The sequence below is a fragment of the Myotis yumanensis genome, unplaced genomic scaffold (assembly GCF_028538775.1).
Source record: "Myotis yumanensis isolate MYYU_CA2020_CCGP unplaced genomic scaffold, mMyoYum1.0.hap1 SCAF_1, whole genome shotgun sequence".
NCBI lineage: Eukaryota > Metazoa > Chordata > Mammalia > Chiroptera > Vespertilionidae > Myotis > Myotis yumanensis.
This window is the reverse complement of record NW_027223752.1, coordinates 41,387,769-41,402,364: the sequence shown is the minus strand read 5'-3', so window position 1 is coordinate 41,402,364 and position 14,596 is coordinate 41,387,769. Positions and strand designations below refer to the sequence as shown.

The 14,596-nt window shown below is 39.7% G+C and overlaps 1 protein-coding gene across 3 annotated transcripts in view; it reads left to right on the top strand.

Moving 5' to 3' along the window:
- The window catches only part of DAAM1 (dishevelled associated activator of morphogenesis 1), a 160,609-nt gene that overhangs the window by 101,481 nt on the left and 44,532 nt on the right, over window positions 1-14,596 (top strand). For all 3 annotated transcript variants that reach the window (XM_070419025.1, XM_070419015.1, XM_070419033.1), the window contains exons 4-10: window positions 4,847-4,918; window positions 10,221-10,315; window positions 12,317-12,650; window positions 13,242-13,352; window positions 13,459-13,562; window positions 13,849-13,915; window positions 14,148-14,265. In XM_070419025.1, coding sequence (XP_070275126.1) covers window positions 4,847-4,918; window positions 10,221-10,315; window positions 12,317-12,650; window positions 13,242-13,352; window positions 13,459-13,562; window positions 13,849-13,915; window positions 14,148-14,265 — 901 coding nt within the window. The remainder of the gene's footprint in view (window positions 1-4,846; window positions 4,919-10,220; window positions 10,316-12,316; window positions 12,651-13,241; window positions 13,353-13,458; window positions 13,563-13,848; window positions 13,916-14,147; window positions 14,266-14,596) is intronic.

Sequence of the window (14,596 nt, the reverse complement as noted above, 5' to 3'; positions counted from 1 at the left end):
CGTGGCTTGGGGCATAGCGAAGGTATGGTCAATTTGCATGTTTCCCTTTTATTAGATTAGATGGTGGTGGACCCATGGAAACCAGAATAGTAATGACTAATGAAACAGGTGACCATTTTAATCACTACCAAGGGATAGAATTTCTTTCTTTCTTTCTTTTTTTTTTTAAATATATTTTATTGATTTTTTACAGAGGGAAAGGGAGAGGAATAGAGAGTTAGAAACATCGATGAGAGAGAAACATCGATCAGCTGCCTCCTGCACATCTCCCACTGGGGATGTGCCCGCAACCCAGGCACATGCCCTTGACCGGAATCGAACCTGGGACCCTTCAGTCCGCAGGCTGACGCTTTATCCACTGAGCCAAACCGGTTTTGGCAGGGGGATAGAATTTCTTGATCCTATAAATGATCACAGTTAACATGTTTTCTAATAACATTTTCTTTACAAATGGAACAGGTTTTTATTATTTAGTTGCCTTTGTCCTATACTGAAGATTGTCAGAATGAAATTCACTTCATACTATCATGCCAAAATAATACTTTTGTGCTGTTGAAATTCAGTTTGTTAAACTTTAATATATCACTGCTATTTGGTGTTGCTAGTACTCATACATTGCTGGAGAATTGTTAGCCAATCCAGACAGAGAACCTCATGGGAATATAGTAGAACACGTGAGACATAGCTTTAGTTGGCCACGTGCTTCAGCCTATGATTTGTGGTCTTGTAAACAACCCCAGAGCATGTCCTTTACCATTGATTGACCTTTGCACAGACTATTTTGGGCCTTACTAAGAGCATCTTAAACTGAGGAAAAACAACCAGTTCGTACATATTATTACTTGAGAAATTATCCTATTAAAATCTTGTCCTGTGTTAATTTCAAGAGCTGTTATTTTTAAAGACTTAATTTTTAAACTGTACTCCAAGACCCACTTACATTACCGAAGGACTTTAGCTGCTACCAAGAAATTGTTTACCACACAAATATACAAGTGTGGAAATTTAGAAAATTCTAGCTTACTTTGGGTACATAAATCTTAACCCAAATCATAGTTTCTTTCTCTGCACAGACAGTTGATATTAGGATTATATTGTGTTTTAGAAATAGAAACTCCAATGAGAGGAAGACAATTCAAGAAATGTTTTTAAATATTTGCTGTGGGAGCAGAGGGGTACCCCAGGGCTAGAGAACAGAGACACTCCAAAGCTTACAGGGTCTTGACTCAATGCATTTCACATTACACAGAACACCAGAAAAAACAAAGATCTTATCCTAATAGAACATGTAATGCTTTGGAACTTCTGTTTTAATTGTGAATATACTACTAGTGCATGTTCTTGGAAAAACAAAAGTTGGGATTGTACAAAAGTTTATATGTGAAAGACCTACTGCTGCTGAGAGGTGGCTGCTGTTAAATTTTATTGTATATATTTCCATAAATGTTGTGTATAAAGTATACATATTTCTCTTTGCTACGGGTAGGAAATATTACTCTGAAACTTTTCCCTCAATATATTTGGTCATTTTTAATATCATTACATAACTTCATTCTTAATTACTGCCACAAGATAATTTATTCAACCATCCCCCTTCCATTTGTTAACTTTATTATTTGCTAATTCAAACAGCACTACAGTGAAATAAAGTTATTTGTAATATATATCTGTGGAAGTCTAAATTTGTAATTGTGGGCTAAATTCCTGAAAGTAGACTTACACATCAAAGACTGTGTGTTTTAAATTTGAACAGTTACTGCCAAGATTTACCTCCAAACTGATTGCTCCAAGTTTTACAGTCCTAGTAGCAAGGACTTAGAATGGCCACAGCTAAAGATTCTGGAACAGTTTCATTATCATCCTAGTTGACATTTATTGAGCATGTTCTGTGTGTATTTGTTCCCAGCTCTTTTTCCACTTGTATTAACTTTTTAAATCCTCACAATGACCCTGTGACGTAGGAACTCATTTTACAGATAAAGAAACTAAAACTGAGTCACACAGAGAGGTTACTTATCTTGCCTGACAGCCTGTCAGTCACTTAAGGTAGTGAGTGACTGAGGATTCAGATGTGTGTCCTTGATGGTGATAGAGTGACCATGTTTGAGTTTCTAATAGTGAAGTGGTTAAGAGAGAAAGGCCAGCTTTGCACGTAATGTGTATTGCTTGGGATTCATCTAAGGTCTAAGCTTAGAAAGAAGTTGCTCTGATTCTTTCCTACTGACTGAATTTTCAGCAAGGTGACCTTTGGCAGCTCATCTATCTTCTCTTTGCCTCTTATTTCCTCTTTAGTAAAATGAATATAATAGCAACACCTGCTTTGGGGGTAGATTAAATGAAGAGTACAGTGCTTATAACAGTGTTTGACACAAACTATGTATGTGTTGGATTTTGCTGTTGCTTCCATTATAACTTCCTTTATATAATTAATGTATACAATCGTGTATATTTTGTATTTGTTTCTGTAGAACAAATATGTAGGATTGAGATGGATAGCTCAAAGAATAATACCTGTTAGAGGTGGTAAAACAAGGACCCAGGAATATTGTACTCATTGCACTCTGTCAGGAGTTTCTTTCCAGTGCTCCTCGGGGGACTCCCAGGGAACAATTGCATTCATTTCCTTCTGTCTGTGCCTCTGTAGAACTCTGTAGAACTACAGACTCTGGCAGCCTCACACAGCAGGAGAGAGTTGATTCATAGATGTGAGTTTTGGTTGCCTACTGTAGGCATCTGCTGTAGACATCTGTATAGAAGGGCCAGGATTGCACAGGGGAAACGAGATGCATTGATAAAATGAAGAACTCTGAGAATCACCCCCCAGGAATATGGTGATAGCACTTGGTACATTTTCAAGAAGTTTTCACATACGTGAGCTCATTTGATTTTCTCAGCATTGAGGCATGTGAAATAAAGTCTTCCCCTTATTTTGACTACAGTATCTAGGTCTATTCTTTATCTGTTTATATTATTAAGGAATTTCCAAAGTGTAGAGATTTCTCTCTATGTATTAATCTTCGGTTTCTAAAATGATTTTTGTTTCACAACCATGACTATTAAGCTCTATTACAACAGACAGGCTCTCATGGGACCCAAACATGGGGTATGATTTTGTTGTCGTTTTGGAAATTTGCCCTCATTTGGGGGAATAAAAAGATCTGGCACCTTCTATTTCATTTTATAGGTTCAAATACCACTGGATGCCATTGTGGGTTTTGGCTTGCTGAAAACATTGGTAACAGTGGGGTTTTGCTAATTTTACTCCCTTTTAAGAGGAGAGAAGGGTTCAGCCTTCACACTACTATTTAGCTAGTTTATTAGCATGTTAAATAATAATCAAGGCCTCTTCTAAAAACTCATCAGATTTCTTAAGCTTTTTAAAACCATGGAAGTGTAATCCAGCCCAACTTCAAAGCCGCTGCTGTAGCCTTCGTCCCCATCATCTGCCTTGTTCAGTCTCCAAATTAAATTCATGCAACTGCCTGAGTTCACATATCAGTTACTGCCAGCTTTTTAAGGCACTGTAAGCAATAGTTACTTGTTCCCCTTTCTGTGACTACTTAAAGAATAGCTTTGAAATTACATTTCTTTTATCTTACCCAAGTAGACCTGACTAGAAAGATTGCTTACAGAAAGTGTGTGGGGGGGCGGGGGGGGAGGCGGGAGGAGTGTGTGTGGGGGATTTTTTTTGAGGGAAAGTATAGGACTGAAATTAATAGCCCCACCTCGAAACCACTATCCTGAGGTTTGGGATTCTGACACCAGTAAATAGATAGTAACTTCTTCATTGTCTCGTAGCAGCTACAAATGAGTACCTGGTCTAGTATCTTCCCCAAAGGGATCCATTGTCCTAAGCAGCTCTCTGAATGTGAAGTTAGAGAATAGCTGACATTTTCTTCTTTGGGTCTGATTGCTCACAAATGACTTGCAGCACATAGGTGTGCAAACATGCATGGATGGATATCCCCGACCACGATGCCATCTCCTGGCTGATTCGATGCTCCAGTGGGGCTGCCTGACCCACTTATTTATTTATCTTGGAGTGTGGGTTCAGTCTGGCACAGACCTCCCATTCCTGAATCCCTGGGGCTCTGGTGCTCGCTTCAGGTCACCTGGTTTGTAAGACAAGACTGGCTGGAGTGGTTTAGGAATAGGTTCCCGAATTCCTTGGGTGTCGGTTCTCTTCAGCTCAGACCCAGATGCATTACATTTTCTATCCAAACTCAGTCTGTCATAGCCTGAGGGCTGGGCCTGGGACTAATGTGTGTTCATTTTATCACCTTCCCTTCAATGTCAAGCTTTATTCCCCATCCTCATCTGAAGCAGAATTTAGTTGTGCTCACATCATATGAAACCCTCCTTTAAAATTGTTACTATCTTCTGGAGCCTGAATAAACTAACTTACAAAAGTCTAGTTAACAGCTAGCTAAATCCTGTGGCCATTTTTTAAGACAACTTTTCCTCAGTTGTGGATTTCATCCAGACGAATAGTCCAGCAGTACTGTCCTCAGTGTGACACGGACTCAGAGATCCTTTGTCCTTGCAGCAAACACAGTGCCCTGCCCAATGTTATTGTGCCCCTGAAGAAAAACAACTCCACACCATGATGTGGTTAAGTTCCCATTGAAATGACTTCAGCACTCCCTGGAAATTGACTGGGAGACCACCCTACTCAAGTGGAGAGCCTGATGATTGAAAGCCAACATTTATAGACAAATATTTTCTATCTCAATGCCTCCTAGGGGTTTGTGTGGGCCATTGTCTCGATGCTCTGGAAGTCAGATGTGCTTATGGCCCCTGGATGTTTACAGCTGGTGGTATATTACCTTTTTGTTTTTCTCTTTAGGATCAGGAAGAAAACAAGGGAGCGACAAGTTGGCCTGAATTCTACATTGATCAGCTCAATTCCATGGCTGCTGTAGGTATACTTTCTGTTCTCTAACACATGGTTTAAAATACAAGTCTAATACAAAGCACACAGTTGCACAATTAATTCACTTGAGTAAGAACGACCAAATGTCGTTATCTTTCCAAACTCCACTCCAAATGTTCAATGTTGGGAAAACAGGGCTGGAGGGAGGGCAGGAGTGGTACTTGGCAAAATTATTTTTTCCAGTATGTTTTAAATAAAATCAGCACACCCTCAAATATACGTGAGTTTAATGTTATAAGAAAAAATGTAATCTTAAATCTGGCTTATGTCCAACTTTAACTTGCAATTGTTCTTACCAATTATTTAGAGTTTCATTACAGCAGCACTGTTCTAAAAATTAATGCCATTTAAAGATAATGACACTCTCTTCATTGTTCTCCTCCAGTTCTCTTCTTGAGGATTTACTTAGTTCCTTGGTTCTTGATTTTACAGGGCACCAAGATACTCTCTTGCTCATATAAATAACAAAAAGTCTATGGTATGAATGGTGTTATGAAAAGGCATAATGATAATACCACCACTGAGATGTCCTTGGGAAATCTTTGGTACATGTATGTTTGGTTTAGTAATTGCTTAAAATGCATTCTCGGTGTCTAAAGCGGATGTCTTTGTGATGTCGGCGTTCTGAGTAGCTTGGGGGGCACGTATTGATCCCAGCTGAAATATGTAGTGGAAAACAAGTCATCAGCTTTGAGCCTTAGGAGCTTAAATCCCCTTCCTGATGATAACAATAGGAGGTTGCCCACAGTAGAACACGGCCTTTGCCTCAGTGGACACACTCATGCTTTTAAGAGCCAGTCTGTTAGATTCGGCTTTGAGTTTATACCGTCCATACAGATGATAGCTTCCATAATGCTTTCTTCTACCTCTTTCTTCCTTGCCTTCCCCAGAGTGCTTGTGGAGAATTAGTTTCTTATCGCTGAAAGCAAACATTTTGCTGCTGCTGCAAAAGTTAAAAACTGACCAGAATATGTGAATCATTCACACTTTGCTAAACTTTCAGAGGCCTTGACTTTTAGTAACTTCCTCTTTTCTGGCTTTTCCTTTGAAGATGCTTCTGCTGTCCTACAGTGAATAATAAACAGCCCAGTAAATGTGAACAAGGCTAAATTTCATAGAGGCTTCTGCCCCAAGGGTTTCTACTCAGAAAGTACAGCAGAAAAGAATAGAAAGTAACTCCCAAATCCTCCTCATTCAAGGCATCCTCCACAAGGGCAAAGATGAGAAAAGGGCGATTTCAGCATTTGCATGAATATGTTAGCAGAATGTGAGGCTTGTGGTGACTATCAGAGATTTTCTATGCTTCTGCCTAAACCCTAATAATTTAGAGTCATTTACATTTCCTTCTTATAAAGGTTATTTTCTGAATTCTTGTTCTTTGCTGTTAGGGAAAAAAGGACCTGCTGGGCAGGCTGTCTTTCTTTCTAATGGAGTCAGCATTGTTTGATAGCTAACAGGGGCATTTGCTTCTTTGTTAATGAATTCACTTCCATAAATGGAGAAGCACTAAACACTATGGATTTTTCTTTTCTTCATATTTTGGGACCGTTAGGTTAATTGGTCTTTTAGTGACTTATCCATGCCTGTCCCGTGTCCACCTGGCTCCCTAAGGAGGTCCGTGATGTGCCAGTGTGTGGCCCCCATCAAGAGCCTTCTTTCTCCTCATCCAGTCCTTGGACATTGTGTACATTTTTTAATTATATTTGCTTTCTTTCCAAGAGAATCTCAAGGCTATTCAATTAGCACTCACTTTGCTATTCTTTGTGTTAAACACCTAGCAAAGCTTTCTAATGCTCCGTTAAGGACCCAGCCAGTGTCTTTCCAGGGTTAAATGTCAAAGGCATTAACAGTTTATGAATTAGTGAGACCAGAGAACTGCTGCATGCATAAAGGAGTAAGGAGGCCTGATAAGACCAGAAACTCTTTGCTGGATATTCTGTTTTCCTCAGCACACGTGTTGCCGCCACCTCCTCCCAGAGTTCTGGCTAATCGCTCTGGTAACTGTAGTAGAGGATGCCTACAACACACAGCCGAATCCTGAGGCGTTGTCCTGGGGACTGGAAGGCACACAGTTTGTTCAATCCTTTTATGGTGTGGCAGCCAGATTCTGGCTCTTTACTAGGAAATTCTTGAGGGGCATTTATCCATTGTCATCATCCTTTGCCTTCAGCATCAGTAGCGACTACGGCTTTTGAGTGTGCATCTTATGACAAGCAGTATACAGGCACTTTACATGTTGTTTTAAAGGCTTACAAGCACCCTATGCTCTAAGTGCTATTTATAGATAAGGAGTCTGAGACTCAGAAAGGTTACCTTGCCCAAGGTCATCTAATTAGGAAGTGGTGAAGCTGGAATTTAAACCCATCGGCCTGAGCTGAAAGACTCCTTTCCAATTTGCCTCTCACTAACTTGGGTTAAAAACCCATAAAAGAGGCCTCGGAATCCCTCCCCATTCCCCACTTCCAAGTTTTCTGAGGCGGGGCAGGGATCTGTTTTCTTTAATGCCTTGAGAGTGATAAACAGTCCAGGTCAAGGACTGCAGCACTTACTAGTTTGTGAAGCCGTTTGTGGAGCAAGTTCAGCTACTTACGTAAGCCTCCTAACAAGGATGCTTTGTTCTTTAGAGGACCCCTGAATGATCCATTGAAGAGTGAAAAATGGAATAATAAAAGTGCAGCCCAATAGGTTGCAGAAGGACCTGGACTCTCTGTGTGTGACTTTGTACACTCTTTGGGTGTGAGGTGGAACTCAGTGTGCTTAGCCTGCCGGCTTACTGATTTCACACCAATGAAATGTCCAAACCGGAGCCTGGTTCCTGACTCCCAGCCTGGAAGGGTTTCTGTGCCTGTGCCTTTCTCTTAGACTGCATGCTCCAGTGTATACTGTAGCAGCTTTGACCAGATCCTCTGCCAGGGTGCACATTGTCTTTGCCCACTTCTCATGTGAGCAGGGATTTATTAGGTGCATTGAGCACCCACAGAGGGTCACAGCCTATCCCGCATACTGGATGTTTGGTGTAGCAGCTATCTGCAGAAATGTAGGCATATCCCCCTCTTCTATAAAAAGCTGCAAATGAGCCTTCTTCCTAAATGTGAAGATTGGAAACGTGAGACTTTCCATAAAGCATTTCATTTTGAAAAGTCACATTAGTATATTAGGTTCATCTACATCCTCTGCTTTCTCAATACAGTAAGCAATCTTAGATTTCAATCTTGTGTCACATACAAAACATAGGATATTGTGTTTTGTTTTGAGAGGAAAGTAATGGTCCTTATATTGGGAAGGGAAATTCCAATTTAATTTTCTTGACTTTTCTTAAATCTCCCACCTCTACTAGGGAGAGACTCAATGTAGTGTGCTTTTATATGTCCCACCCTCTTCAAGGTTAAGATAAATGTGTGCCAATTCTCTTAGTATTAGTGACCCATAATAAAAAATGTGAGTAGTCTTTAATTGGGGACCGTTTTGTGTGATTAAGCTTAGGAACAAGGAGTGATGTTCATAAAAGGCTTGATTCTGAGCTGCAGAGTCAAAGGATTGCTTAAAAGTGTAGAGTTCAGCTGTGCCTTGGGAGATTAAACATACTTGGCTGGATTTGTGCTTAATTTTCCAGAGGATGGGTCTCATAGAGCTGTGAAGGAATTCACTGACTATTCTGCACACAGCTTCTTCCCAGCTACCCTCTGGTGACAGCTGTCCAGATGCATCACTAGCAAGAGGACAACTTTAGCAGAAACAATAACAGCTTAAAAACAAGATTTTACTGATTTTTATTTCAGTTGCCATAAATGATGCTGATATTTATGTTTGCTTTGGGCTTTATCCTCCTAATTGTGAAGTCAAAGTTAGACTTTAATTAACATCTAGTTACTTAATGCTGATACTGTTAACTAGAAAATAATTAAGCAAAGTCTCCCCTTGATGATTTGTTTTCCTGAAAGAAAGGAAGAGACTGGATCATTGCGACACATTGGATGAGAGGCAAACTTTTTTTTTCAATACCCTGTTCCCCAACCGCGCATTTTATCAGAATTGGTAACAGGTGAAAAGACTGTGACTAGCCAAGCCCGTGTACAGAGTAGGATGAAGGCAAGGGACCAGTGATTCCATGTGTAGAGGCACCTGGGCCTAGAAGACCTGGGATACTTCTAATACAACTAGGGCAGCGGTTCTCAACCTGTGGGTCGCAAACCCATTGGTGGTCAAACGACCCTTTCACAGGGGTCGCCTAAGACCATCCTGCATATCAGATATTTATATTACGATTCATAACAGTAGCAACATTACAGTTATGAAGTAGCATCGAAAATAATTTTATGGTTGGCTCACAACATGAGGCACTGTATTTAAAGGGCCAGAAGGTTGAGAACCACTGAACTAGGGGGTTCGGGGGTTAAGGGAAAGGAAAAGACTTTTTAACAAGTCTGTAAGCTTATTAGCATTTATGACTTTATAATACCAACTTAGATCTGCTTCCTTAGGACCTTGTTCTTCCAAGTGAGGCCCACAGACCTGCATCCATATTGCATGGAAACTAGTCAGAAATGCAGCCTCTTAGGCTTCGCCCCAGACCAAACAACTCAGAACCTGCATTTCAACAGATGCCCAGATGATTCATATCCACGCTAAAGGTTGAGAAGCAGTGCTCTAGCAGATCCCTGGGAAGGGAGAGTGCACACACACACTCCATATCCTAATTTCCAAATGATGTTGAGTTGTTTCTAAAACTTAAGCATTTCCATCATAGAAAGAATTGTCCATCATAGTATCAGGTCCAATTTAATTCTTCCTTTTTAAAAATATTTGATGGAACCACAAATGTAAAAGACTATACTTTTCGTCTGAGGAATGGGAGAGATAGGGTGGGAGGATTGCTGCCCACCTCACTTGATAGTGTGATAATGTTATTAACTTTAATTGTCAGAATGTTATTATTAACTACAGGTTCGCTCTTCTTTCTATCTAATATAAATAGTAATATCTCATCAGAGTGCGGTTTTAGAATAGTTACACAAACATTTGGACAGCTTAATCTCTATTAAGTTTTCTAAACATTGCCTTAAAGCTTTATTTAAAATTGGAAATAACTAACTTTTAGTAGAGATAACAAATATGTGGAATTCTTGGGGCTTTTGCTCCACATTTTGGCTTGTAGTAAATCTTTGTTGCAGATTTATTATTTATTTGTATTAGAAGTAAGAGTAGCATGTAATCTGTGGGTTTGCCTTGCTTATACCATAATTCAAATATAGACTTGGATAAGGTAACCTCAGTTTTCTTTGCATAGAGAAAATCTCTGCTCGCATTAGAGAAGGAAGAAGAAGAAGAAAGAAGTAAAACTATAGAGAGCTTGAAGACAGCACTAAGGACAAAACCAATGAGGTAATTCTTTCCTAGGTAGTATATACTACTTGTCTGTTTACTTTTCTTTTTTTCTTCTACTCTTCTCCTCTAGCCCTTCTTTCTCTGTTTTCTTTCTAATTCCTTTTTTTCCCTCTGCAATAGCCAAACTTTTGAGGAAGTCCTCAGTTAAAAGCATGCAATTGAACCATGGATAAAATACCTTAATCACTGAACATCCAATAAATTTATTTCCTTCAATTAAAAGATATGCAAGCAGCCATTAAAATGGCTAAAATAAAAAAAGACAGAGACTAACAAGTGTTGGTGTGGATGTGGAGAAATTGCCACCCTCACTAATTGCTGGTGAGAATGAAAAATAGTGCAGCCACTTTGAAAAACAGTTGAGCAGTTTCTCAGAATGTTAAACATAGTGTTGCCATATGACCCAATAATTCTACTCCATAATGTATAGCCAAGGGAAATGAAAAAAGTACCCTCCAAAAAACTTACACACAAATGTTCATATCAGCATTATTCATAATAGCAAAAAAGTGGAAACAGCCCAGATTCTGTCAACTGATGAATAGATAAATAAAATATTATATATCCATAAAATGGATTATTCAGCCATAAAAAAGAATGGAGTACTGACACACCCTACAACATGGATGAGCCTTGAAAATATTGGTGCAATGTGAAGGAGGCAATACACAAAGGACCATGTATTATATGATTCCATTTATAGGAACTATCCAGAAGAGCCAGTCCACAGAGACAGAAGGTTTAGTGGTTGCCTGGGTTTGGGGAGAAGGGGAAATAGTCTTTTGGAGATGATTGAATTGATAAAGTGTTCTAAAATCATAGAGTGGCAGTGGTTCACAACTCTGGGAATATATTAAAAATCACAAAATTGTTCATTTGAAAGTGTAAATTTTATGGCATTTGAGTTATATATCTCAAAAACACTGTTATTGAAAAGAGGATGGGCAATCATCTTCCACTGTGTGCCTCCCACACCTTCATTTTCCATCAATGCCTCTAGGGTTTGCTGAGGTGTTGGGCTTACCGGTACATTTCATTAGCACAAGTGCTAGGAATGAAGCCAACTGGTTTTAACTAGCTTGGCTATATCTGGGTCATGTGTTTGGGTGAAAAGGCTGGAAGATAAAGATATTTTTCCTTTATTTGACTATAAAATGCTAACTAAGAAAAACCTACTGACTCATCAAAACTCTTAGGTAGTTGTCTGACAGAGGTTTTCTAGCCTAGATCAGTGTTTCCCTCTGTGTGTGTTCTGTGTTCTCAGATGTCAGTGGGTATCCAAGACTAAATAAGTTTGGAAATTTCTAGGGTATTCAGATAACAGGTTATGTTACTTCTGAACTTTTTAGAGGCTTAACATGCAGATGTACATTCTGAATTACTCTTGATTGAATTTACAGTGAATAAGTACCATAAATATCAATAAAATTGATATACGGTGATAAAGTGTTGCTTTTACTATTTTATGTACTTGGATTCTGAGTAGCATGCAATACAAAAGAAGGATTTTGCTACAGAACCTTAGGGTTCTGTATTCGTTTGACAAGCAAATATCCTGAATTTTAAGGATTCTCTTTGACTTTCATTGATAGGGGACCTGCCTGAGTCAGTGGTTAGTACATAAAAGTGCTTGGGGACTGGGTGCTACAATAACACAGGATCAGCAGATGACTTAACCTAAGACAAATGTTCTGAGTGCCTTCTTGCTCCTGATTTTCTGTGGTTATATGATCTGATAATTGGTTCTTTGTGTCAGTTGAGATCTGTTTATCTCAAGTGGAGATTTTTTTCACACTTCTGGTTAGACTTGACCACTGGGTCTGTGTCCTGGAAGAGGCCAGGAATTCAGAAGACTTCATCGGTGTAAGCCTTTTGGTACTTTAGGAACTGCATCTTCTTCCTTTCTCCTGCTCCCCACCCCCTAAACTTTTCCATTAAGGGCTATTACAGAATCCCAAGGAGACTTAAGTCTGACACATTTTAACCTCCTCCTGACAGGTTTGTAACCAGATTCATCGACTTGGATGGCCTGTCATGTATTCTCAACTTTCTAAAGACCATGGACTACGAGACCTCGGAGTCTCGCATACATACCTCTCTCATTGGATGTATAAAAGCACTAATGAACAACTCTCAAGGTCGGGCTCATGTCCTGGCTCATTCTGAGAGTATCAATGTAATTGCTCAGAGTCTGAGCACAGAGAACATTAAAACGAAGGTGGCTGTGCTGGAAATCTTGGGCGCCGTGTGCCTGGTTCCCGGGGGCCACAAGAAGGTTCTGCAGGCCATGCTGCACTACCAGAAGTATGCCAGCGAGAGAACCCGCTTTCAGGTGGGTGTGTTCCCTCTCCGCTTCTTCATTCACCCTCTATCAGGTCCTCTCCTGGCAGTGAGCAGGGAACATAACTTGAGATTTCCTTGGTGGTGATTACTTACACCATGACATCAAACATTTCTTTCCTCTTAAGTTTTAGGACCAGCGAGTAGAGTATGCTTTCTATAATTGATCAATCCGGGGTTTTGGATTTATTGAACTTGAAAATGTGACCCAGGTTCCTACACATGATAGAGCACACATCTTTTGAATCCACTAAATGGGATGTGCCCTGAAAATTTTACAGGTTGCCCTTCTTAGTTTAGGAGCAGCCTAAACAGTGAGATTATGTCACCATAATTATACTCACATGGAAGAAGCAAGCAGAGTTAACGAAGCAGTCTTTTATATTTTGTATGCATGTATATATGAACATATATGATAGTCAGAATTTTGAAAGAGTTTTTAGGCCTAATCTTTAAAAAGTGGCTTTCTATGGATCAATGTGATTCTGACTAAGTACATGATTTTAAAAATTAACTTCTAATAAAATGAGTGGAAGCTTAGTAATGATTCGGTCCTTTGTTTTTATATTTGTATCCTTGGTAGACATTAATTAATGACTTGGATAAAAGCACAGGGCGGTATCGGGATGAAGTGAGTCTCAAGACTGCCATCATGTCCTTCATCAATGCAGTGCTGAGCCAAGGCGCAGGCGTGGTAAGGACCTTATGTACAAAACATATATTATTAAAGAATATATTTTGAAAGATTACTGACTATTCTAAAAAGGTAAATATGAATTCTATCACCCTTTTACTTTCAGGAAAGTTTGGACTTTAGACTTCACCTGCGCTATGAATTTCTGATGTTAGGAATTCAACCTGTCATAGATAAACTAAGGGAACATGAAAATTCAACATTAGATAGGTAAGTCAGGCTGTACGGTCTGAGACAGTTCATGCTTTTTCCTTGTGTGTAGCGCCACTCTATCAACTACTTGTAACCTGTCCGTGACACCAGGTACTTGCACCAGAATGTCAACTCGGCTAATGCTGTTTATTATGTTAAGACTTTCTTGGTGAAAGAAGCAGCACACTGTGTGGAACACTTAGTGTAGGTTTTGGCACTAGCCCTGAATCCATGTCCTAGACTTGAATCTTGTGTGCCTGTATTTGTAGGGTGTTCTAATAGCATCTCTTTAATTGTCTTTCAGGCATTTAGACTTCTTTGAAATGCTCCGAAATGAAGATGAACTAGAATTTGCCAAAAGATTTGAACTGGTATGTGGGCTTACAGTTTTTCTGACTTGACTCATGAGCTCACGGAGTCCCCCGTTGCAACATGTGTTGTTGAGCCAGCATGCAGCAGTATGACCTAACAGCAACATCAGAGTTCTGCTCTGCTACCTAAGTGGCAGGATGAGCTTCTGTTTGCCTTAGGTTTGCTTACCTTGCATTGTGGGAACTGAGGAACTTGGGTATTTGACTTAAATTTCTTTTTCATGTTAAATAGGTTCACATAGACACAAAAAGTGCGACTCAGATGTTTGAGCTGACCAGGAAGAGGCTGACCCACAGTGAAGCTTACCCTCATTTCATGTCTATCCTGCACCACTGCCTCCAAATGCCTTGTGAGTGTTGTGATACGTATTCTTCAGTGTTTGGGCATCAGCCAAAGGGTTGTGTCTTCCGGACATGCTGATTAGGTTGGGTGCACACCAGGGATTTCAAACCTTGGTTTTGTGACAGCCCAGTGTGTCTCCACACAGCCTGTGGGATGTCGTGAAGTTCTCAAAATGAAATTAATTATAACTTGCTTTGATTTTAAAAATAAACATATACTTTACAACATATATAGACAGGGGTAGAAAGTTCCTCTCAAGTAAGTAAATGATCATCGAAGGTCTGAATTCCAGAAACTCTGGAAAGCGTAGGTACAGGTGTAAACATCTCTCTGGTTCC